Source organism: Stegostoma tigrinum, chromosome 9, assembly GCF_030684315.1.
Source record: "Stegostoma tigrinum isolate sSteTig4 chromosome 9, sSteTig4.hap1, whole genome shotgun sequence".
Taxonomy (NCBI): Eukaryota; Metazoa; Chordata; class Chondrichthyes; order Orectolobiformes; family Stegostomatidae; genus Stegostoma; species Stegostoma tigrinum.
The window spans coordinates 84,680,225-84,703,775 of record NC_081362.1 but is presented as its reverse complement, the minus strand read 5'-3'; the positions used below and the strand labels follow the sequence as shown (position 1 = coordinate 84,703,775).

General features: G+C 51.8%; 2 protein-coding genes across 2 annotated transcripts in view; one reads left to right on the top strand and one right to left on the bottom strand.

The window, feature by feature from the left end:
• srd5a2a (steroid-5-alpha-reductase, alpha polypeptide 2a) overlaps positions 1 to 12,187 on the bottom strand; it is a 63,534-nt gene extending 51,347 nt beyond the window's left edge. The window contains exon 1 of the mRNA XM_059648722.1: positions 11,758 to 12,187. Within this exon, the coding sequence (XP_059504705.1) occupies positions 11,758 to 11,777 (20 nt within the window). The 5' untranslated portion in view covers positions 11,778 to 12,187. The remainder of the gene's footprint in view (positions 1 to 11,757) is intronic.
• Positions 11,776 to 23,551, top strand: part of adss2 (adenylosuccinate synthase 2) — a 72,316-nt gene continuing 60,540 nt past the window's right edge. Inside the window, exon 1 of the mRNA XM_048536610.2 lies at positions 11,776 to 12,521. Within this exon, the coding sequence (XP_048392567.1) occupies positions 12,303 to 12,521 (219 nt within the window). The 5' untranslated portion in view covers positions 11,776 to 12,302. The remainder of the gene's footprint in view (positions 12,522 to 23,551) is intronic.

Here is a 23,551-nt window from a genome sequence, read left to right as displayed (position 1 = left end):
CCCGTGCCCATGTCCATTTGACAGCATTGTATGAGGGAGGATGCAGAGATTGGTGGGTTTCTAGGTTGAAGACTGTTGACATTGATTCTGTCTTGACGGTGTGAGGTCTAAGTCCTCTTAAACTGGAGCACTTTCATGTCTTGGATTTCCTTCGATAAAGTCTTCTTTCCTGATGAAACAGGTAATTTCTTCATTACCATCTCAAAAGGAACTCTTTCAATTCCTCCCACTTCCTACAGACAAAAGGGGCGGCAATGGGTACCCGCATGGGCCGAAGCTATGGCTGCCTCTTTGTGGGTTACGTGGAACAATCCCTCTTCCATACCTACACAGGCCCTAAACCCCACCTCTTCCTCCATTACATTGATGACTGTATTGGCGCCGCCTCACGCTCCCACAAGGAGATCAAACTGTTCATCCACTTCACCAACACCCTCCACCCAAACCTTAAGTTCACCTGGACCATCTCTAATACCTCTCTCTCCTTTTTGGACCTCTCTATCTCCATCTCTGGCAACCACCTAGAAACTGATATCCATTTCAAGCCCACTGACTCCCACAGCTACCAGGAATACACCTCCTCCACCCACCTTCCTGCAAAAATGCCATCCCCCATTCCCAACCTTCACCTCCACCGCATCTGCTCCCAGGATGAGGCATTCCACTCCTGTACATCTCAGGTGTCCTCATTTTTCAAGAACCACAACATCCACCCCCTACCGCCCCCATCCCGTGGTCGAGAATGCCCTCGACCATGTCTCCCGCATTTCCTGCAACTCATCGCTCACACCCTGTCCCCACAATAACAAGCAAAACAGAATCCCCCTCATCTTCATGTACCACCCCACCAACCTCCGGATCCAACGCATCATCCTCTGACACTTCCGCCATCTGCAATCCGACCCCACCACCAAAGACATTTTTCCCGCCCCACTCTTATCTGCTTTCCGGAGGCTCCACACTCCCCTCCAGCCCCACCACACCTGGCACTTTTCCCTGCAAGGAAGGCTACACCTGCCCCTACACCTCCTCTCTCACCTCCATCCCAGGCCCCAAGAAGACTTAAGTATTTCAGTTGAAGATTGCTAAAGAATCTAAAGTGGGGTAATCTACTCGTTAGCTCTCTTAATATTAGTGTTAGTCACAAATCTTGCTGATTCTTGCAGTCTGATCTAACCTCTGTGTTGACTGGATTGGAAAACATTTCTGTCAGTTTTCCTTTCTGTTATCAATGTGATACAATTCTCTTATGCCAAAATGGCTAATTTTAATGAAATCTGTCTCCTCTTTAGGTTTCATCATGATGCTAGGAAGTCTTATGAAACTTCTACAATAATACTTCTTCATTAACAGAAATTCTTTGACCTGGTGATCCATGACTGGCTATCCTTTAAATGACTGTGACATGATTAACTGTTCTTGATCAGTTGTTTCTTGACTAAGCAGATTGAGGTCAAAATATACTTTCATGTTCAAAAATACCAATTCTTGAATTATGAAGTACATAATCTGATACCTCTTGTGTTGAAGAGTTGCTCATAGCATACCTTTAAACTCAAGTAGTATGCCCTCTGGATCTAGTTGTGGGAATTTTGTATTCTGTAAACAGTGCTTTATCAACCATGATACATTATCTGACAATATCGTGACATCTGACCTTGTAGCAAGCTTAAGATTAGTGAGATATCATAGGCATATATATCTTCTTGCCAAAAGGCATGTTGAAGGTCACCTATTTCCCCCTTTGGCTTTTCTTCTATTGCAGTCTCATGAAACTCTTTGAGTAGTTAATTTAATTCTTGTTGATCTACGATTATGCCCTACTTCAGCACATCATCTGAAAGTAACCTACTGTTCTAAAGATAAAGCATTACTTTATAATAGCTTAGCACTGCTTACACCTTTGAAGTTTTCAGGCACCACAGTGTTATCACTGGTTCTGTGGTCTGATTTATGCTTTCTAATGGCTTCTCGTATGTCTTTAGGGTTTTAGTACCTTAGAAAGTGAATAGAGTTTGCTGATCTGACACGAAATGTCAAACTTTCCTGCTCCTCTGAAGCTGCTTGGTCTGCTGTGTTCATCCAGCTTCACATTGTTATCTCAGATTCTCCAGCATCGGCAGTTCCTACTATCTGTCTAACAGGATTAATCTCTGTTGCTTTTGGACTTTTGCTTAACTCACCATCTGAACTACTTACTGTATATACAAATCTTCCTTTCACTTCAATACATTTGACAAGGATGCGTCAGCAATTCCAATAACAATTCTGTCGCATATGAATTCTGACATTAAAGCTCCACTAACCTGTTGAGATCATGAATGAGATCATTTTTGAGATCATTTTGGATTCTCCTGCATGCTGTGAATTCTTCTGTTAATCCTCGCTGTTTCAAGAATTTTACTTGTTCTGAGGTTAAGGTATTATCAAAAGCTTGCAGAATTTCTCTAAAAAGATTTGTCCTTCAGTGAGGTATTGAGTAATCTGATAAAGTACCAAATTAATACCCCATATGTTTACTTGATTATCTTCTGATTAAGTATCTTGTTTGGAAGCAAATTTGTATTTTAAGAATTGTATTTTTCCTCGATGTCTAACTCTGTTTTAGTTGGTCTATATCTGAAATTAAGTCATGCTGGCATTATTATTTCTGCTGCTACATCTCCCCAATGTGATTCATTATGTTCCTTGCTCCAAAGGTTTCAAAAGTATATAGCACAGCAGTGCTGCTGCTCTGTACTGCTGAACTGGAAGCTTTTCCCCTGTCATTTGGCAAAAAAAAGGGGTCTGTTAGCTCAGTTGGCTGGATGGCCAGTTTGTGATGCACAGTGATGCCAACAGCATGGGTTCATTCCAGCACCAGTTGAGATTACCGTTAAAGACCCTCCTTCTCAATCTCTCCCCCTCACATGAGGTGTGGTGACCCTCTGGTTAAAACAACATCAGTCGTCTCCATCTAATGAGACAGCAGCCCAATGTTTGGTAAGACTGTACTGACTTTACCTTCATTATAAAAATGGAAGATTCATACTTCCTGCAAGTAAAATGAGGACTCTTGCCATCTGCAGTACATTGAATGATTGCCACTTTTATCAAGGCTCCCCTTTATAAAGCCTGCTAATTGAATAAACAACTCTTGTTCTAATAACATAGAGTCATCGAGTAAGTCAGCATGGAAACAGGCCCTTCGGCCCAAACTGGCGCATGCTGACCATGATGCCCACTCAGCTAGTTCCAATTGCCCGCATTTGGTCCATATCCCTCTAAATCCTTCCCATCCATGTACCTATCCAAATGTTTTTTAAAATGTTGCTATTGTACCTGCCTCAACCACTTTCTTTGGCAGCCAAAACCATGGATGCACCACTCTCTGCATGAAAAAGTTCCCCTCAGGTCCTTCTTAAATCTTTCTCCTCTCACCTTAAACCTATCTATGCCCCTCATGATTTTATACACCTCAATAAGGCCCCCCTCATTCTCCTACATTCCAAGAAATAAAGTCCTATTCTGACTAATCTCTCCCTATAACTAATGCCTACTAGTCCTGGCAACAATCCTTTTAAATCTGCTTTACACACTTTTCAGTTTCACCATGTCTTTCCTATAATAGAGTAATCAAAACAGTACACAACACTCCAAGTGTGGCCTCACCAATGATTTATATTAATGTAACATAACGTCCCAACTCCTATACTCAGTGCCTTGACCAATGAAGGCCAGCATACTAAATATCTTCTTTGCCACTCTGTCTACCTGTGATGTCACTACAACTTATATTCCTAGGTCCCTCTGTTTCACAACACTCCTCTGGATCTTACCATTTACTGTACAAGGGATACCTTGGTTTGACTTTCCAAAGTGCAACAACGCACCCTTATCTGTATTGAATTGCATTTACCAATCCTCAGCCCACTTCCCCATCTGATTATGATCCCTCTGTAATTTTTGATAACCTTCCTCACTATCAATGATGCCTCCTAATTTGTATCATCCACAAACTTATTAATCATGCCTTGTACATTCACATCCAGATTATTTATGTAAATAACAAATAACAAAGGTCCCAGCGCCAACCCATGTGGCATACCACTAGTCACAACCTCCAGTCTGAGAAACAACCTTCAACCATCACCCCCGATTCCCACCACTGAGCCAATTTTGAATCCAATTAGCTAGCTCACCCTGGATCCCATACGACCCAACTTTCATGACTAGCCTGCCATGTGAGACCTTGTCAAAGGCCTTGCTGAAGCCCATATAGACAACATCCGAACCAAATTAATCCAGTTGTTTGTAACTTTAATGGATGATTTCTGTTCTCTTAATGGTTTTACTGAATGAATCCTGTTCCTTTAACAGATTTCTCAAGGTGATTCCTGCTCTGTGTGCTACTAATCCTCGTTGCTTCATGGCTTTTTCCTGGATAAGTCTAATTGTCTGTGGTTTGGACAAATACTTCCCGCATTTTCCATTTCATGAAATAATGGATCTCATCATCTTTGCAGCCTTATTACATAACATTCTTCTTCCATTAGATTTTGTCTACTAATTATTCTAATATGTCCTTTTTTCACTTTAACTTTAGCTTCATGATGTTCCCAGGTCTGCAATCTTATTCAAACATGCTTCTGTGGCATTAGTTGATTTCCCTTACTAAAGCCATATCTTGCAGTATCTAGCCACTATGACAGCAACATTTTGGTAATGCAGGAAGGAATTATACAGTGAATGGCAGAACCCTTTAGTAGCATCAACGTACAGAGATCTAGGTATGCAGCTCCATGGTTTCTTGAAAGTGGAAACACAAGTGGATAAGGTGGGGAAGAAGGCATTCAGGATGCTTGCCTTCATCGGTCGGGGCATAGAGTATAAAAATTGGCAATTCACAGTGCAGCTGTAGAGAACTTTAGATCTGCCACATTTGGTATACTGTATACAGCTCTGGTTACTACACTACCAGAAGGATGTGGAGGCTTTACAGAGGGTACAGAAAAAGTTTGTCAGAATATTGCCTGGTTTGGAGGGTATTAGCTATGAGGAGAGATTGGACAAGCGTGTTTGTTTTCACTTGAACATCAAAAGATCAGAGATAACCTGATAGAATTCTAGAATATTATGACAGGAATGGACAGAATGGATAGTCAGAGTCTTTTTCCCAGGGTAGAAATGCCAATTACTAGGGGATGTAGGTTTAAGGTACAAGTCGGTAAGTTTAATTAGGTGAGAGGCAAGTTATTTTTACACACAAAGTGTGCTAAGTGCCTGGAATGCACTGCGAGAGGAGGTGGTGGAGGTGGAGACAATAGCAAAATAAAAAGGCACCTTGGCGGATATGAATAGGCAGGGAATAAGGGATATGGACTGCATAAAATCAAAACGATTTTAGTTTAGAAAGCATGAAGTGTCAGCACAGAATTGATGGATCAAAGGGCCTGTTCCTGCACTGTGCTGTTCTTTGTTCTAATACTCGATCTGACTTCTGTAAACAATTAGTAATTCTGGCTTTTGCAGCCTAAAACTGTGTTGTTTTAAAAAGGTTTTCCCTTGCCCATTAGGGAATTCATTTTTACTTGTGGAGCCTCCAACACTCTTCGATGCTGAAGTAGCATTGCTTTACTGGAGATGGTGCCTTTCAGATGGGATATTAAACTAAGGCTTCATCTACTTGTTTCAACTGGGTTTGAAAGATCCCAGGTCACTACCTGGAAGAAAAGCAGGATTATTATCACTGAAGTCCTGACTAACATTTATTCCTCCAGTCAACATGATAAAAACAAACTGTTTGACTGCTCTCACATTGCTCTTTGTGGAACTTTCTGTGCTAGACTTGGCTCCTGTGCTTCCTACAATCACAACAGTTTTGAACAGCTATACTTCAAGAGCGATGCCCACATCCCACAATGAATAGAAAAAAATTACTGAACTGACCAAAAAGCAGAGGCTGATTTACAGTGTAATGTTCATTGAAGAATTAATATAAATTCGTTGAAAACATGCAATCATTTTCATTTGTTTACTTGAGATATGGCCACTACTGACAAAGTTACCATTTGCTACCTTTTTCTTAATTGCTCTTGAATTGACTGACTTGCTTGGCCATTTAGGAAGACAGTTGAGACTCTTTTACATGAAGGCAGCATTTGACTAACTAGGGCATCAAGGAGCTCTTGCAACTATTCTTGGGATTATTCGAACGATCATGGCTGGTCTGTGGCCTTACTCATATACCTGCTTTTGACCCAAATCTCTTGCTACTTTTCCTTAACAAAAATTTGTCTACCTCAGATTTAAAATTAACAACTGATCCTGCATTCATTGCCACTTGTGGAAGAAAATTCCAAACATCCACAACCCTTTGTATGTGAAGTGCTTCCTAACACCTTTCCCGAATGGTCTGGCCCTCATTCTCAGACTACGCGTCCCCACTTCTAGAATTCCCAACCAGTAGAAATAGTTTATAATTATATCTACACCACTTTTCCTCCTAATGATTTTATAATATCTTGAAGACTTCGATCAGATCTCCCCTTCACCTTCTAAATTCTAGAGAGACAGGCCTAATCTCTCCTTTAAAACTTACCTCCTGAAATCCAGCTATCAGATAGATTGACGATTTTTTAAATCAGGAAGGGAATCAATAGGCAATAGACAATAGGTGCTGGAGTAGGCCATTTGGCCCTTCGAGCCAGCACCACCATTCATTATGATCATGGCTGATCATCCACAATCAGTATCCTGTTCCTGCCTTATCCCCATAACCCTTGATTCCATTATCTTTAAAGAGCTCTATCCATCTCTTTCTTGAAAGTATCCAGAGAGTTGGCCTCTACTGCCTTCTGGAGCAGAGCATTCCATATATCCACCACTCTTTGGGTGAAGAAGTTTTTCCTCAACTCTGTTCTAAATGGTCTACCCCTTGTTTTAAACTGTGTCCTCTGGTTCTGGGCTCACCCATCAGCAGAAACATGCTTCCTACCTCCAGAGTGTCCAATCCCTTAATCTTATATGCCTCAATCAGATCCCCTCTCATCCTTCTAAACAAGGGTAATGTGTAAAAGGTGGCAAAGTGGAGTTGAGGATTATCAGACCAACCACAATCTTATTAAATGGCAGAACAGACTCTAAGGGCTGAATGGGCTTATTCTGCTCCTATACTTTATGCTCTTATAAACAGTTAAATGCCAAGTTTTCTTTAAATTTAAAGTGAGACATGTTGACTCTGAACACCCAATTCTGTGACTCAAAGGCAAGACAGACACCAACCAAGCTATGTATGACGCTAAAGGTTAGAAAAGATACACAGGCAGTTTACCATCACGTAACCATTGATGTGGAACCTCATTTCAGAGAAGAGCTTAAGGGAGTTAGGATTGTTCTCCTTGAGATAGAGAGTCACACAGCACAGAAACAGACCCTTTGATCTAGCCAGTCAATGCTGAACATAATTCCAAACTAAACTATTCCCAGCTGCTTGTTCCTGACCCACATTCCTCCAAACCTTTCCTATTCATACATCCATTCGCATGTCTTTTGTACCTGTAATTTTTGTTGTAATTGTACCTGCATCTACCACTTCATCAGGAAGTTCATTCCACACGTGAACCACACACTGTAAAAAATTTGCCTCTTCTGTCTTTTTTAAATCTCTCTCTTCTCACCTTAATAATGTGCCCCTTAGTCTTTAAATTCCCCATTTTAGGAAAAAGACAACTAACATCAACTCTATTTATATCTCTCATTATTTAATAATCTTTTCTAACGTCACCTCTAAACCTCCTACATTCAAGTGTAAAAACTCCCAGCCTCTCCTTATAACTCATAACTTCCATACTCGGCAACATCCTGGATAAGGTTTAGAGAAAATCTAATAAACACTTTCAAGATGAGGGAACATTTTGATAAAGTAGAAAAAAAAATTCCCCCGGAAAGAAGGTCAAGCAGTCATAGATTCAAAATCATTGGCAAAACATCTAACTGGAAGCTGATTTTTTTTTTTCATATCCGAAGTTCTCGGGACCTGGTAGGTTTACCTGAAACGGGGGTAGGACAGCTGATTCCAAAAAAAATTTTGGTTGATTAAGCAGAATCTTGAGGGTGTGGAACTTACAGGGTGATGAATAAAAGATAGGGAGATGGAACCTTCAAAAGCCAATGGAAGTACAGTGGGCTGAATGGCCCTCCTGCTACACTGTATGTTTCTATGATGTACTACAGCAGGTTAAAGCAACAAGGATGAGGAACTGTTTTAAAGAATAAAGGCTCACACTAACAAAAATATGCATTAATAAAAGGTGCTGGTATACTGTACAATTCATTCTCAGAAATATTTAATGCCCTGTGAGTTCCCACAGAACAAATGTGACTCCCAGCAAGTTTCTGTGCTACTATTTCAATTGATACAATGTGTTAGCAGAAGAGCAAGTCACCACCAATCATGTTGTTCGTTAATTCATTAACTTTCAAATTGTATACTTTAAATACTAACTGATATGCATCCTAACAAAGTGAAGGTAGCAATCCAATCAAGGAGCTCAACTGAGAGTTTGACTTCACAGAACTGACTTATATCATCAGGTTTCTGGAATCTAATCTCTTTGTTGTAATGCATCAACAGCCATCTCATAAGGGGTTGACAAGTTGCCCCGTCTTCACAATACAAAAAAGGTCCTTTGGTAGATTATAATAAAGCTAAAAGGCTGTTTGTCCACAATGTGCAATAACCCACAAAGAGACTATGAATGCTGTAAATAATGCCAAAAATGAAATGCTTGCAGAACTGAAACATTAGGAAAACATAATGGGAGATTTATAATCAGTTTGACTGATAGAGATTGCACTTGTACTTAACGGAGCTAGTGGTAGAATTTTTCAATTTGCTGTAATATTGCTTCTTCAATTGTCCTAGCTAAACCTCCCAAATACATGGTGCTGTGGCACCAATCTTCCCTCAGACAAAGCACACAAACAGATCCTCCCAAACCTGCAGTGACTGAGGTTACTGACCTCCAGGACCAGTGTAGTTTCCTTTGAATCTGCCTCTCCGAGTATTCTTGTCCCCATCTTTGGTGGCACTTTCTAGCTGCTCTGACAAGCTCTTGATTTCCTCGATAAAAACCGAAAGAACTGTGAATGTTGTAAATCAGGAACAAACACAGAAGTTGCTGGAAAAGCTCAGCAGGTCTGGCAGCATCTGCGAAGGAATAAACAGTTAACATTTTGGGTCCGGTGACCCAAACGTTCTAAGGAAGGGTCACCAGACCCAAAACATTAACTCTGTTTTTTTCCTTCAGAGATGCTGGCAGACCAGCTGAGCTTTTCCAGCAACTTTGTCTCGATTTCCTCAGCTGCTTCACATCCCTTACGCTACTCACACCTGCTCTCCTTGGAGATTTTACTGTTTCACATTCACAGTATAATTCTCTTCAAAATTTCCAAAAAGCAAGGAAGCAGGTTACCCATTTAGTTTAAAATGTTGGCAACTGCATACGTGCATGTGGTAAAAGCAGGAATCATGGGCAGGAATGAAAGGATGTTCAGGAGGTTTAGGCAATGACAGAAAAAATGGAGGGTGAGAAAGGATGGCATGATAGAGAATGAAATAAGACATGGTTAGGCTGTATACATGGAAAACAGTGTGAAGGCGTATTACATTCTGTGCATATTTTCCACACAGAACGTCTCCTTTTACTTCTCTGATGAATGGAAAGTGGCAAATGGTGTTCCATTGGTATGTTTACTGAGGCTTTGTCAAATCAGGAGGCAAAGTAATCTGTACAGATGGAAACTGGAGAATACTAAGGGCCACAGACAGAGTAAGAGTGGATGTTCACATGGAGTTCAAAGTAATGTATGAGGTTCTCCATGACAATAAAATGTGAGGCTGGATGAACACAGCAGGCCCAGCAGCATCTCAGGAGCACAAAAGCTGACGTTTCGGGCCTAGACCCTTGATCAGAGAGGTTCTCCATATTGTGTATATGGAAGAAAAAAACTGATTGTTTTCTTCTTCGTGAGAGACCAGCAAGTGTATGAGCAAAGGAGTTTTAGTTTTTAATTTAGTAAGGCAATGTAAGTTAACATAACCAAGAAAAAGAAATCAAATCCTTTAAAAGACCTGAAAAGATTTGAATTCACGTTAAGAACTAATGTTTCAGTTCTACAAAGCTTTGACCAGATCCCATCAGTACTGTTCACAAATCCTGAGGAATACTGACCAGATTCACTATAATATTAGGTGTTAAATTGTGAGGAGAGACTGCATAAACTTGGTTTACATTCCTTTGATGGGCTGATGTAGCAAATGTTAAAAGAAAGCAATCCTGTCCCCTGGTGGAGGAATTTAGAAAAAAATAGACACTTAAAGCTAGGTATGGAAGCAACTTTCCCAAACAAAGAGAAGCAATGCTTTGGAATCTGTTCCTTCAAAGGCTGTGGATGTGTTGAAATTTTCAAGACTGAGGTCTACCCTAACTTCAAAGCCTGATGTCAACATTCATCCTCAAACTGAAGCATAGGTTGCATTGCAGTCAGTGATAATGGGAACTGCAGATGCTGAAGAATCCAAGATAATAAAACGTGAGGCTGGATGAACACAGCAGGCCCAGTAGCATCTATTGATGCTGCTGGGCCTGCTGTGTTCATCCAGCCTCACATTTTATTATCTTGGATTTTTTGCATTGCACTCAGATCCTTTTACCATATGGGACTCTTCAAAGACCAGAAAATGCCCGTTGTTCTTGAAAGGTCCCTTACACCTTCACACCATATCATTTGCCACCTCGTACTGTAAAGGATAAGGACAAAAAACTAAAATAAAAAAAAACAAACATGGGATCGGTTTTCACACACTGATGACATCAAGCTCCAATCAACCACTGCTTTTCTCAAGCCCTCCACTGTCTCTAAATTGTCAGATTGCTTGCCCGATATCTCATACTGGATGAAAAGAGGTTTCCTTCAACTAAGTATCTGAAATACAGAAGGCATTGCCTTCAGACCAGCAACAAGTTCAGTTTCCTGGCCATAAATTCCAACATTTCTCACCTTATCACCTGAGGTTGAATCAGACGATTTGCAAGTTTTGCATCCTATTTGATTCTGAAGTGGACTGCTGAGCTTGTATCAACCGCATTGCCAAGGCTGCCTATTACTTCTGTTTATATTACCTGCCTCAGGTCACCTGTTGATAAAATCCTTGTCCATGCTTTTGCTACCTTCAAACTTGACTATTCGAACACACTCTTCCCATCATCCACTCTGAACAGAACTAAACTCACCCACTGTGGAAATCCAGTGGCCCAGTAAAAGAGCTGGGGATCGTAGGTTCAATCCCATCTGGATCACACAACTACAGCATTTATGAGAGGTTGGTTGTAAGGCCATGAGATTAGCAAATGTTCTGGGGGTGTCAGTTTGAGCCATGGCAGATGGTGAAATATGAATTTAACAAAATCTGAAATAGACAGCTCGCCTAAAGGTGATGATGTAACCACTGTTCTTTGAGATAAAGACCTAGGTGACTCACCGAAGCCCTTTAAGGCCGGAAATTTTCTTCTTTAGCAATGTGGATGACTCTTAACTCCCTCTCCAGGCAATAAATTGTGGCCAAGCCAAGTGCTGGCCACATGATATCAACAAATTACATAATTCACATCCAAGTCCTTCTGCAGACTGACAAACATTGGTTCCCAACCAGACAGCTTCGTGACTTGAAAATTCTCATCCTTGTTTTGAACATTTCCACAGTCTCACTCTTACCTGTAACCTTCTCCAGCCATACAATCACCTGGAATCTCCGATTGCAGGAGTTTTGAAGAGGCAGCTCACGACCACCCAACGAACCTCATTCCATTAAAGGCCCTGTGAAGCAGCATGGGATTTCAAAGGCGCTAAATGAATGAACGTTGTTGCTGAGGAACAGCAGCAGAACGTTGAGCGAGCAAGCCGTGACAATTTTTCTCGTGTGCGAGCACCGACCTGTGAAGGGCATGGACAGGGGAGCCGGAGTGGGAGTGTATGAAACCAAAAGGAACAGTTGTTGAAATATAAACTTGTGCGGATAGAGGGAGGTGTCAGTGTGAGAGTGAATGGATTGCAACGGGCGTGCTGGTAGAGGAAACATCTTGGGTTTTTTTCGCACAGTAAGATCCCACAGGCGAAATCACTAACCAGTGTGTTCTGTGGTGAAGAAAGGCGTGAGGGGAGGAAAGGGGAAAGAAAGAGGGCGGGAAAGGCGGGAGGAGCCAGGCCGCCTCCTACTGACAGTGACTCGGGCACCGGAAGGGACTCTAAGCGGAGAGACGATGACAGAAAACGGAGCCGGCGGAGGGGGCCTGCGCCTGGGCCGTAACGGGGAGCTGAGCTGCGGCCCGGAGCCAGGCGAGAGGCCGAGGCCCCGGCTCAAGAAGCCCGAGCTAGGCAACAGAGTCACGGTGGTGCTGGGCGCGCAGTGGGGCGACGAAGGCAAGGGCAAGGTGGTGGACCTGCTGGCACAGGATGCCGACATCGTGTGCCGCTGCCAGGTGAGAGGGGACGGGAGGATGGAGCCGGAGGCATGAAGACTCCTGGGGATTCCCCGCCTCAAAACCGCGGGCTGGGCCGAGGAGAGCGTCGGGGCTGGGCCCGGGCCTCGGTGCTTCCAGGAGACATTCAGTAAACTCTCTCGCTCTCCCCCCCCCACTCCCCCCTCCCCCCCCCCCACTCCCCCCCTCCCCCCCCCCCCCCACTCCCCCCTCCCCCCCCCCCCCACTCCCCCCTCCCCCCCCCCACTCCCTCCCCCCCCTCTCCCCCTCCCCCCCCCCTCCCCCTCCCCCCCCCGTCTCTCCCCCCCCCCGTCTCTCCCCCCCCCGTCTCTCCACCCCCCCGTCTCTCCCCCCCCCCGTCTCTCCCCCCCCCCGTCTCTCTCCCCCCCCTCCCCCCCCCTCTCCCCCTCCCCCCCGTCTCTCCCCCACCCCCCCTTCTCCCCCACCCCCCCTTCTCCCCCACCCCCCCTTCTCCCCCCCCCTTCTCCCCCCCCCGTCTCCTTCTCTCCCCCCCCGTCTCCTTCTCTCCCCCCCCCGTCTCCTTCTCTCCCCCCCCCGTCTCCTTCTCTCCCCCCCCCCCGTCACCTTCTCCCCCCCCCCGTCTCCTTCTCCCCCCCCCCGTCTCCTTCTCCCCCCCCGTCTCCTTCTCCCCCCCCGTCTCCTTCTCCCCCCCCCTCCCCCCCCTTCTCCCCCCCCTCCCCCCCCTTCTCCCCCCCCTCCCCCCCCTTCTCCCCCCCCTCCCCCCCCTTCTCCCCCCCCCCGTCTCCTTCTCCCCCCCCCCGTCTCCTTCTCCCCCCCCCGTCTCCTTCTCCCCCCCCCGTCTCCTTCTCCCCCCCCTCCCCCCCCTTCTCCCCCCCCCTCCCCCCCCTTCTCCCCCCCCTCCCCCCCCTTCTCCCCCCCCCTCCCCCCCCTTCTCCCCCCCCTCCCCCCCCCTCCTCCCCCCCCCTTCTCCCCCCCCCGTCTCCTTCTCCCCCCCCGTCTCCTTCTCCCCCCCCCCCGTCTCCTTCTCCCCCCCCCCCCGTCTCCTTCTCCCCCCCCCGTCTCCTTCTCCCCCCCCCCGTCTCCTTCTCCCCCCCCCCGTCTCCTTCTCCCCCCCCCCGTCTCCTTCTCCCCCCCCCCGTCTCCTTCTCCCCCCCCCGTCTCCTTCTCCCCCCCCCCGTCTCCTTCTCTCCCCCCCCCGTCTCCTTCTCCCCCCCCCCGTCTCCTTCTCCCCCCCCCCGTCTCCTTCTCCCCCCCCCCGTCTCCTTCTCCCCCCCCCCGTCTCCTTCTCCCCCCCCCCGTCTCCTTCTCCCCCCCCCGTCTCCTTCTCCCCCCCCCCCGTCTCCTTCTCCCCCCCCCCCGTCTCCTTCTCCCCCCCCCGTCTCCTTCTCCCCCCCCCCCGTCTCCTTCTCCCCCCCCCCCGTCTCCTTCTCCCCCCCCCCGTCTCCTTCTCCCCCCCCCCCCGTCTCCTTCTCCCCCCCCCCCCGTCTCCTTCTCCCCCCCCCCCCGTCTCCTTCTCCCCCCCCCCCCGTCTCCTTCTCCCCCCCCCCCCCGTCTCCTTCTCCCCCCCCCCCCCGTCTCCTTCTCCCCCCCCCCGTCTCCTTCTCCCCCCCCCCGTCTCCTTCTCTCCCCCCCCCCGTCTCCTTCTCCCCCCCGTCTCCTTCTCCCCCCCGTCTCCTTCTCCTCCCCCCCCGTCTCCTTCTCCTCCCCCCCCCGTCTCCTTCTCCTCCCCCCCCCCGTCTCCTTCTCCTCCCCCCCCCCGTCTCCTTCTCCTCCCCCCCCCCGTCTCCTTCTCCTCCCCCCCCCGTCTCCTTCTCCTCCCCCCCCGTCTCCTTCTCCTCCCCCCCCGTCTCCTTCTCCTCCCCCCCCGTCTCCTTCTCCTCCCCCCCCGTCTCCTTCTCCTCCCCCCCGTCTCCTTCTCCCCCCCCACGTCTCTCTCCCCCCCCACGTCTCTCTCCCCCCCCCACGTCTCTTCCCACCCCCCACGTCTCTCCCGTTCTCTCCCCCCCCCCCACGTCTCTCCCCCCCCCCACGTCTCTCCCCCCCCCCACGTCTCTCCCCCCCCCCCACGTCTCTCTCCCCCCCCCCCACGTCTCTCTCCCCCCCCCCCCACGTCTCTCTCCCCCCCCCCCACGTCTCTCTCCCCCCCCCACGTCTCTCTCCCCCCCCCACGTCTCTCTCCCCCCCCCCACGTCTCTCTCCCCCCCCCCACGTCTCTCTCCCCCCCCCCCACGTCTCTCTCTCCCCCCCCCACGTCTCTCTCTCCCCCCCCCACGTCTCTCTTCCCCCCCCCACGTCTCTCTTCCCCCCCCCACGTCTCTCTTCCCCCCCCCACGTCTCTCTCCCCCCCCCACGTCTCTCTCCCCCCCCCACGTCTCTCTCCCCCCCCCACGTCTCTCTCCCCCCCCCCACGTCTCTTCCCACCCCCCACGTCTCTCCCGTTCTCTCCCCCCCCCACGTCTCTCTCCCCCCCCCCACGTCTCTCTCCCCCCCCCACGTCTCTCTCCCCCCCCCACGTCTCTCTCCCCCCCCCACGTCTCTCTCCCCCCCCCCACGTCTCTCTCCCCCCCCCCCCACGTCTCTCTCCCCCCCCCCCACGTCTCTCTCCCCCCCCCCACGTCTCTCTCCCCCCCCCCACGTCTCTCTCCCCCCCCCCACGTCTCTCTCCCCCCCCCCACGTCTCTCTCCCCCCCCCCACGTCTCTCTCCCCCCCCCCCACGTGTCTCTCTCCCCCCCCACGTCTCTCTCTCCCCCCCCACGTCTCTCTCTCCCCCCCCACGTCTCTCTCTCCCCCCCCACGTCTCTCTCTCCCCCCCCACGTCTCTCTCTCCCCCCCCCACGTCTCTCTCTCCCCCCCCCACGTCTCTCTCTCCCCCCCCACGTCTCTCTCTCCCCCCCCACGTCTCTCTCTCCCCCCCCACGTCTCTCTCTCCCCCCCCACGTCTCTCTCTCCCCCCCCACGTCTCTCTCCCCCCCCACGTCTCTCTCCCCCCCCCACGTCTCTCTCCCCCCCCCACGTCTCTCTCCCCCCCCCACGTCTCTCTCCCCCCCCCCCACGTCTCTTCCCCCCCCCACGTCTCTCCCGTTCTCTCCCCCCCCCCACGTCTCTCCCCCCCCCCCCACGTCTCTCCCCCCCCCCCCACGTCTCTCCCCCCCCCCACGTCTCTCCCCCCCCCCACGTCTCTCCCCCCCCCCACGTCTCTCCCCCCCCCCCACGTCTCTCCCCCCCCCCCACGTCTCTCCCCCCCCCCCCACGTCTCTCCCCCCCCCCCACGTCTCTCCCCCCCCCCCACGTCTCTCCCCCCCCCCCACGTCTCTCCCCCCCCCCCACGTCTCTCCCCCCCCCCCACGTCTCTCCCCCCCCCCCCACGTCTCTCCCCCCCCCCCACGTCTCTCTCCCCCCCCCACGTCTCTCTCCCCCCCCCACGTCTCTCTTCCCCCCCCCCACGTCTCTCTCCCCCCCCCCACGTCTCTCTCCCCCCCCCCACGTCTCTCTCCCCCCCCCACGTCTCTCTCCCCCCCCCACGTCTCTCTCCCCCCCCCACGTCTCTCTCCCCCCCCCACGTCTCTCTCCCCCCCCCCACGTCTCTCTCCCCCCCCCACGTCTCTCCCGTTCTCTCCCCCCCCCACGTCTCTCCCCCCCCCCACGTCTCTCCCCCCCCCCCACGTCTCTCCCCCCCCCCCCACGTCTCTCTCCCCCCCCCCCACGTCTCTCTCCCCCCCCCCACGTCTCTCTCCCCCCCCACCACGTCTCTCTCCCCCCCACCACGTCTCTCTCCCCCCCCCCACGTCTCTCTCCCCCCCCCCCACGTCTCTCTCCCCCCCCCCACGTCTCTCTCCCCCCCCCCACGTCTCTCTCCCCCCCCCCACGTCTCTCTCCCCCCCCCCACGTCTCTCTCCCCCCCCCCACGTCTCTCTCCCCCCCCCCACGTCTCTCTCCCCCCCCCCACGTCTCTCTCCCCCCCCCCACGTCTCTCCCCCCCCACGTCTCTCTCTCCCCCCCCACGTCTCTCTCTCCCCCCCCACGTCTCTCTCTCCCCCCCCACGTCTCTCTCTCCCCCCCCACGTCTCTCTCTCCCCCCCCACGTCTCTCTCTCCCCCCCCACGTCTCTCTCTCCCCCCCCACGTCTCTCTCCCCCCCCACGTCTCTCTCCCCCCCCACGTCTCTCTCCCCCCCCACGTCTCTCTCCCCCCCCCACGTCTCTCTCCCCCCCCCCACGTCTCTCTCCCCCCCCCCACGTCTCTCTCCCCCCCCCCACGTCTCTTCCCCCCCCCACGTCTCTCCCGTTCTCTCCCCCCCCCCACGTCTCTCCCCCCCCCCCACGTCTCTCCCCCCCCCCCCACGTCTCTCCCCCCCCCCACGTCTCTCCCCCCCCCCCACGTCTCTCCCCCCCCCCCCACGTCTCTCCCCCCCCCCACGTCTCTCCCCCCCCCCCACGTCTCTCCCCCCCCCCCACGTCTCTCCCCCCCCCCCACGTCTCTCCCCCCCCCCCACGTCTCTCCCCCCCCCCCACGTCTCTCCCCCCCCCCCACGTCTCTCCCCCCCCCCCACGTCTCTCCCCCCCCCCCACGTCTCTCTCCCCCCCCCACGTCTCTCTCCCCCCCCACGTCTCTCTCCCCCCCCCACGTCTCTCTCCCCCCCCCCACGTCTCTCTCCCCCCCCCACGTCTCTCCCGTTCTCTCCCCCCCCCCACGTCTCTCCCCCCCCCCCACGTCTCTCCCCCCCCCCCACGTCTCTCCCCCCCCCCCCCCACGTCTCTCCCCCCCCCCCACGTCTCTCCCCCCCCCCCCACGTCTCTCCCCCCCCCCACGTCTCTCTCCCCCCCCCCACGTCTCTCTCCCCCCCCCCACGTCTCTCTCCCCCCCCCACGTCTCTCTCCCCCCCCCACGTCTCTCTCCCCCCCCCACGTCTCTCCCGTTCTCTCCCCCCCCCCACGTCTCTCCCCCCCCCCCACGTCTCTCCCCCCCCCCCACGTCTCTCCCCCCCCCCCACGTCTCTCCCCCCCCCCCCACGTCTCTCCCCCCCCCCACGTCTCTCTCCCCCCCCCCACGTCTCTCTCCCCCCCCCACGTCTCCCCCCCCCTCTCCCCCCCCCCCCACGTCTCTCTCCCCCCCCCCACGTCTCTCTCCCCCCCCCCCACGTCTCTCTCCCCCCCCCACGTCTCTCCCCCCCCACGTCTCTCCCCCCCCCCACGTCTCTCCCCCCCCCCCACGTCTCTCCCCCCCCCCCACGTCTCTCCCCCCCCCCACGTCTCTCCCCCCCCCCCCACGTCTCTCTCCCCCCCCCACGTCTCTCTCCCCCCCCCACGTCTCTCTCCCCCCCCACGTCTCTCTCCCCCCCCTCTCTCTCCCCCCCCCACGTCTCTCCCGTCTCTCCCCCCCCCCACGTCTCTCCCCCCCCCCACGTCTCTCCCCCCCCCCCACGTCTCTCCCCCCCCCCCACGTCTCTCCCCCCCCCCCACGTCTCTCCCCCCCCCCCCACGTCTCTCTCCCCCCCCCACGTCTCTCTCCCCCCCCCCACGTCTCTCTCCCCCCCCCCACGTCTCTCTCCCCCCCCCCACGTCTCTCTCCCCCCCCCACGTCTCTCTCCCCCCCCCACGTCTCTCTCCCCCCCCCCCACGTCTCTCTCCCCCCCCCCACGTCTCTCTCCTCCCCCCCCCCCACGTCTCTCTCCCCCCCCCCACGTCTCTCTCCCCCCCCCCCACGTCTCTCTCCCCCCCCCCCCCCACGTCTCTCTCCCCCCCCCCCACGTCTCTCTCCCCCCCCCCCCCACGTCTCTCTCCCCCCCCCCCCACGTCTCTCTCCCCCCCCCCCCACGTCTCTCTCCCCCCCCCCACGTCTCTCTCCCCCCCCCCCCACGTCTCTCTCCCCCCCCCCCCCACGTCTCTCTCCCCCCCCCCCCACGTCTCTCTCCCCCCCCCCCCCACGTCTCTCTCCCCCCCCCCCACGTCTCTCTCCCCCCCCCCCACGTCTCTCTCCCCCCCCCCCACGTCTCTCTCCCCCCCCCCCACGTCTCTCTCCCCCCCCCCACGTCTCTCTCCCCCCCCCCCACGTCTCTCTCCCCCCCCCCCACGTCTCTCTCCCCCCCCCCACGTCTCTCTCCCCCCCCACGTCTCTCTCCCCCCCCCCACGTCTCTCTCCCCCCCCCCCCACGTCTCTCCCCCCCCCCCCACGTCTCTCTCCCCCCCCCCCACGTCTCTCTCCCCCCCCCCCACGTCTCTCTCCCCCCCCCCCACGTCTCTCTCCCCCCCCCCCACGTCTCTCTCCCCCCCCCCACGTCTCTCTCCCCCCCCCCCCACGTCTCTCTCCCCCCCCCCACGTCTCTCTCCCCCCCCCCCACGTCTCTCTCCCCCCCCCCCACGTCTCTCTCCCCCCCCCCCACGTCTCTCTCCCCCCCCCCACGTCTCTCTCCCCCCCCCCCACGTCTCTCTCCCCCCCCCCACGTCTCTCTCCCCCCCCCCACGTCTCTCTCCCCCCCCCCCACGTCTCTCTCCCCCCCCCCCCACGTCTCTCTCCCCCCCCCACGTCTCTCTCCCCCCCCCACGTCTCTCTCCCCCCCCCACGTCTCTCTCCCCCCCCCCACGTCTCTCTCCCCCCCCCACGTCTCTCTCCCCCCCCCCACGTCTCTCTCCCCCCCCCACGTCTCTCTCCCCCCCCACGTCTCTCTCCCCCCCCCCACGTCTCTCTCTCCCCCCCCCGACGTCTCTCTCCCCCCCCCCCGACGTCTCTCTCTCCCCCCCCCCCGACGTCTCTCTCTCCCCCCCCCCGACGTCTCTCTCCCCCCCCCCCGACGTCTCTCTCTCCCCCCCCCGACGTCTCTCTCCCCCCCCCCGACGTCTCTCTCCCCCCCCCGACGTCTCTCTCTCCCCCCCCCGACGTCTCTCTCTCCCCCCCCCGACGTCTCTCTCTCCCCCCCCCCGACGTCTCTCTCTCCCCCCCCCCGACGTCTCTCTCTCCCCCCCCCGACGTCTCTCTCTCCCCCCCCGACGTCTCTCTCTCCCCCCCCCCCGACGTCTCTCTCTCCCCCCCCCGACGTCTCTCTCTCCCCCCCCGACGTCTCTCTCTCCCCCCCCCGACGTGTCTCTCTCCCCCCCCCGACGTGTCTCTCTCCCCCCCCCGACGGTCTCTCTCTCCCCCCCCCGACGTCTCTCTCTCCCCCCCCCGACGTCTCTCTCTCCCCCCCCCGACGTCTCTCTCTCCCCCCCCCGACGTCTCTCCCCCCCCCCCCGACGTCTCTCCCCCCCCCCGACGTCTCTCCCCCCCCCCCCGACGTCTCTCTCCCCCCCCCCCCGACGTCTCTCTCCCCCCCCCCCGACGTCTCTCTCCCCCCCCCCCGACGTCTCTCTCCCCCCCCCCCCCGACGTCTCTCCTCTCCCCCCCCCGACGTCTCTCCCCCCCCCACGTCTCTCTCTCCTCCCCCCCCCCCACGTCTCTCTCTCCCCCTCTTCCCCCCGCCCCCATCTGCTTGATGCCCAATGCCCATTAACAGTCTTGCACCTTATCCCTGTCCCCACCCCCACCCATCGTCTCCCTCTTCTCTCTCTCCCCCCCCCCACCTCTTCCTCTCCCCCCCCCCCCCCGCATGCCCCTGGCCCCCCCCCAATTTCTCTCTCTACCCCATCATTTATTTCTGTATTTTTGGGGATTCTGCCTTAACTGTGATGTTTGTATCTCAACACCCAGCACACTGCTTCCTGTCTTAACTGAGGGAATTCTTGCTTTGTTATATTCTTTGGATTAAAGCATGGTTTCTAGTGTCCTTGGTGGGACAAATATTTCCAAGTTAGCCGCATGTCCTTGTCTCACTGTTAGTATGACACAGTAACGGGACCAGTTTGTCTTGTCTTTAACACCCCATACATGCAGTAAGTAAAGTATTTGACAATGAAATCGCCAACAATCATAATCTTCCATTTAAAATTAAATAAAGGTCATTCACTATCAAGGATACAGATGTGCAAACAATTTCATATTTGATCACTTTTATTTGGATAAGCATTAAAATTGCCAAGGGCATATCCCCCTTCAGATTGCTTTGCTTATATTGAGACTATACTAAGACAAAGTTTGCTGTTTTAAAAGCAAAACATAATTATGAGGGTATTGTATTCAAGGACATCATTTTAATGACACATGTTTAAATAATAACTTGAGCACAGAACTTTGCCTTCCTGAATATATTTCAGTGACGCAGTGAGATACTTCATTCTGAGCAACCATCATGGAAATGTCACATTGCCACTAATGTTTTGCATTAAAAGTTGCTGGAGTTTCTTTCAGGACTCAGTCGATTCTGCCGTTCTAAACACTTGCGTCTAGTCCACACTAGAAGAGCATAATTTTGCACTTGTATAGTGCATTTAACATGTACTTGAGCACAATGCTTAAAAGTGTCCTTTTTGTCGTATGAAATATCAAGTGCATATCAGATGAAACAAAACCCATGGTACAGTTTACAGTAGAGAAGTGAATCCTGTGGTGTCTTGGCCAAAGTTTGTCATTCCACCAGTGTCAGTAAAAGTACATTAGCCATTCACCTTCATATTTGAGATTTAGTTCTACAAAAGAATTTGATTATTATGTGCGTAATTGTAATTAATAAAATTTGAAGTGCTTTGGGATACTTCCCAGGGACATGATTAGGTGCTGCATAAATGAAAGACTTAGCTGCATATGGCTTCTTTCTTGTTCATGGTTGCTTCTCCCTATTTGACTTTGATAAGGTGGTGTTGCACTACCTTCTTGAGTTGTTGCCGTTCTTGTCGCTTGCGTGTGTGTGATGCTTTTTCAGAATTTAGAAATGTGTGTTGCTAAAGTATTTGTAGTGTCCCTGTATCACCCTGAAAGGATGCATGAGTTCCTTGGCCCTAATGAAAACTTACTATAATTTCCACAGTTAACCAGGAAAATAACTTAAAAGAAATGACCAGTTCTTACTTTGGAACAGCTTCAGATCTTCCATTATCAGAAATAACAATGCTATGGTCCAGCAGTTCCTATTGGGTCAATTCTATGTCCATAAACATTTCTGGCTTTGCCACTGCAGTTCATAGTGTCTTTTCTGTTGATGCACAGCACCATGGCTGTGTTTGGCAAGCCTGCTGAACATTATGAAATGTGATGCTATGTTATGATTGGTTTCTGATACCTATTGGAAGGGATCAAGAAGTGAATTTTATTGTTTGGAAAGACGCTGTCAAACAGTAAGCAAATTACACTTCAAAATAAAGTGCTTATTTTCTTGACTGGGTTAATATGGTAACGAAAGAGAGACACTAAACGATGTTTTATGTTCTATTCCTTTGATGGTATGTCAAATCACAAAATATACAAACCACACACACACACACACACACACACACACACACACACACACACACACACACACACACACACATGTAACTTTAATAGGGAGTTTGTGAAAGAAGTAGGAACATAAGCAGCTATTACTTTACTTCTTCACTTACAGATATTACTTAGGCAAAACTGTCAACAAAACGAGCAACTCCTCTTCTGAAGTTTAAATTCCCTTGCGGTCACTTAGCAACCCTAGAATAGTAATTAATACAGTTTCCTTCTGTGCACTTTCTGGTGTAAAATAGAGCCACTTCCAACCTTGTCTAAACCTTTCCATTTCAGACAACATAATTAACATTGGAATAGTGGTACACTTGATCGTCCCTCACCGACTCAGAAGTAGTAACTAAAAGCAGGGCTGACAATCTTCATCTGCCTTTACAAGGTAACCTTGGTCATGAAATATTCTTTGGCTGAGGGAACAGATGGCAGACCAAGTCACTTGTCAGTACGTTTTGACTTACGGTGCTTCATTTATATTACTAGAACGCTACATGAAGCAGTTTTGTAATAGTCGTAGCTGCTGGTGCCGAATAAACCCCAGTTACATTGCTCAGACTCAATGAATTGGCAACAACATCTGCACATTTGTTTAAAATGTGCAAATGAGAACTTCGATTCATTAACCTGTTGGACATAGTTGGTGATTGTGGACACAAGTATGAGTGAGATAAATTTTACATTATGGTTAAATTGCTATATTAGTACCTAATATTCAAATTGTATTAGATCTGTGTTGTACCTCACTGTGAACGCCTCCATACAGAATGAGCCAGCCTGCCATTCACCCGTAACCCCCTCAGTTTTGGCAATTCTGGAATGGAAGGATTTTGTGTTAGTTTTTCTAACTATAATCTCCACAGTGCATTTTGCAGAAATGAGAATATCTAAAACTGAACATCTGATTATTCAATGTCACATGTTATTTTTAAAACCACTTTCTCAATATATCATGCCACCTTAAGGTGACTGTGCAAAATTGAGCTGATCAGAGAATCACCATGGAATTATAAGGTTATTGGGCTCATGTAATGAACTCTTTTGAAGAGCATTCTGACTAGATAGATAAATACATTTATGGATGTAAACCAAAATTGATTAGGTAAGGATGTCAAGAAGGGATTCAAAGATGGATAATTAGAGGGAGATGAGGTGCAGATCACCTACACCACAGATGTCTAATCTGCTTCGCCCTGTAATCTTTGGCTTTACTTCGTAGCTGTTCAAAGCAAGAGCGTACACTTGTTAACAGCATCCATGAAATTACCTAAATTTTGTTCTGTCAGTTGCTTTGTTATGGAACCAAACAGATTGACATGAAAGCATTTTTGTTATTGCTCCAGCTTGGATTTAATCCGTGTATATGTTACACTCTAACCCACTTTGGAATAGGTGTTTCTGTTTCAGGAAATATTTTTTGCCCATGTTGTGTGAGGTACTCCCCTCTGAAATATCAATGATTGCTGCAGAGTAACTGCTATTCTTATGATGGGGAGACCAAATGTTCTAAGTTTGCATTTAGTTATCATTTGAGGTTTGATACATTGACTAAGTGGAATAGTACTGGGGATGAAAGTATTAATTGGGAAACAAAACATGCCTTCCTTTCATATAACCCTTTTCCCAATCACGGGTCATTCCAAGGTGGTATATGGCTAATAAGGTATTTCTGAGTATAGTCATAGTTTTAAGAA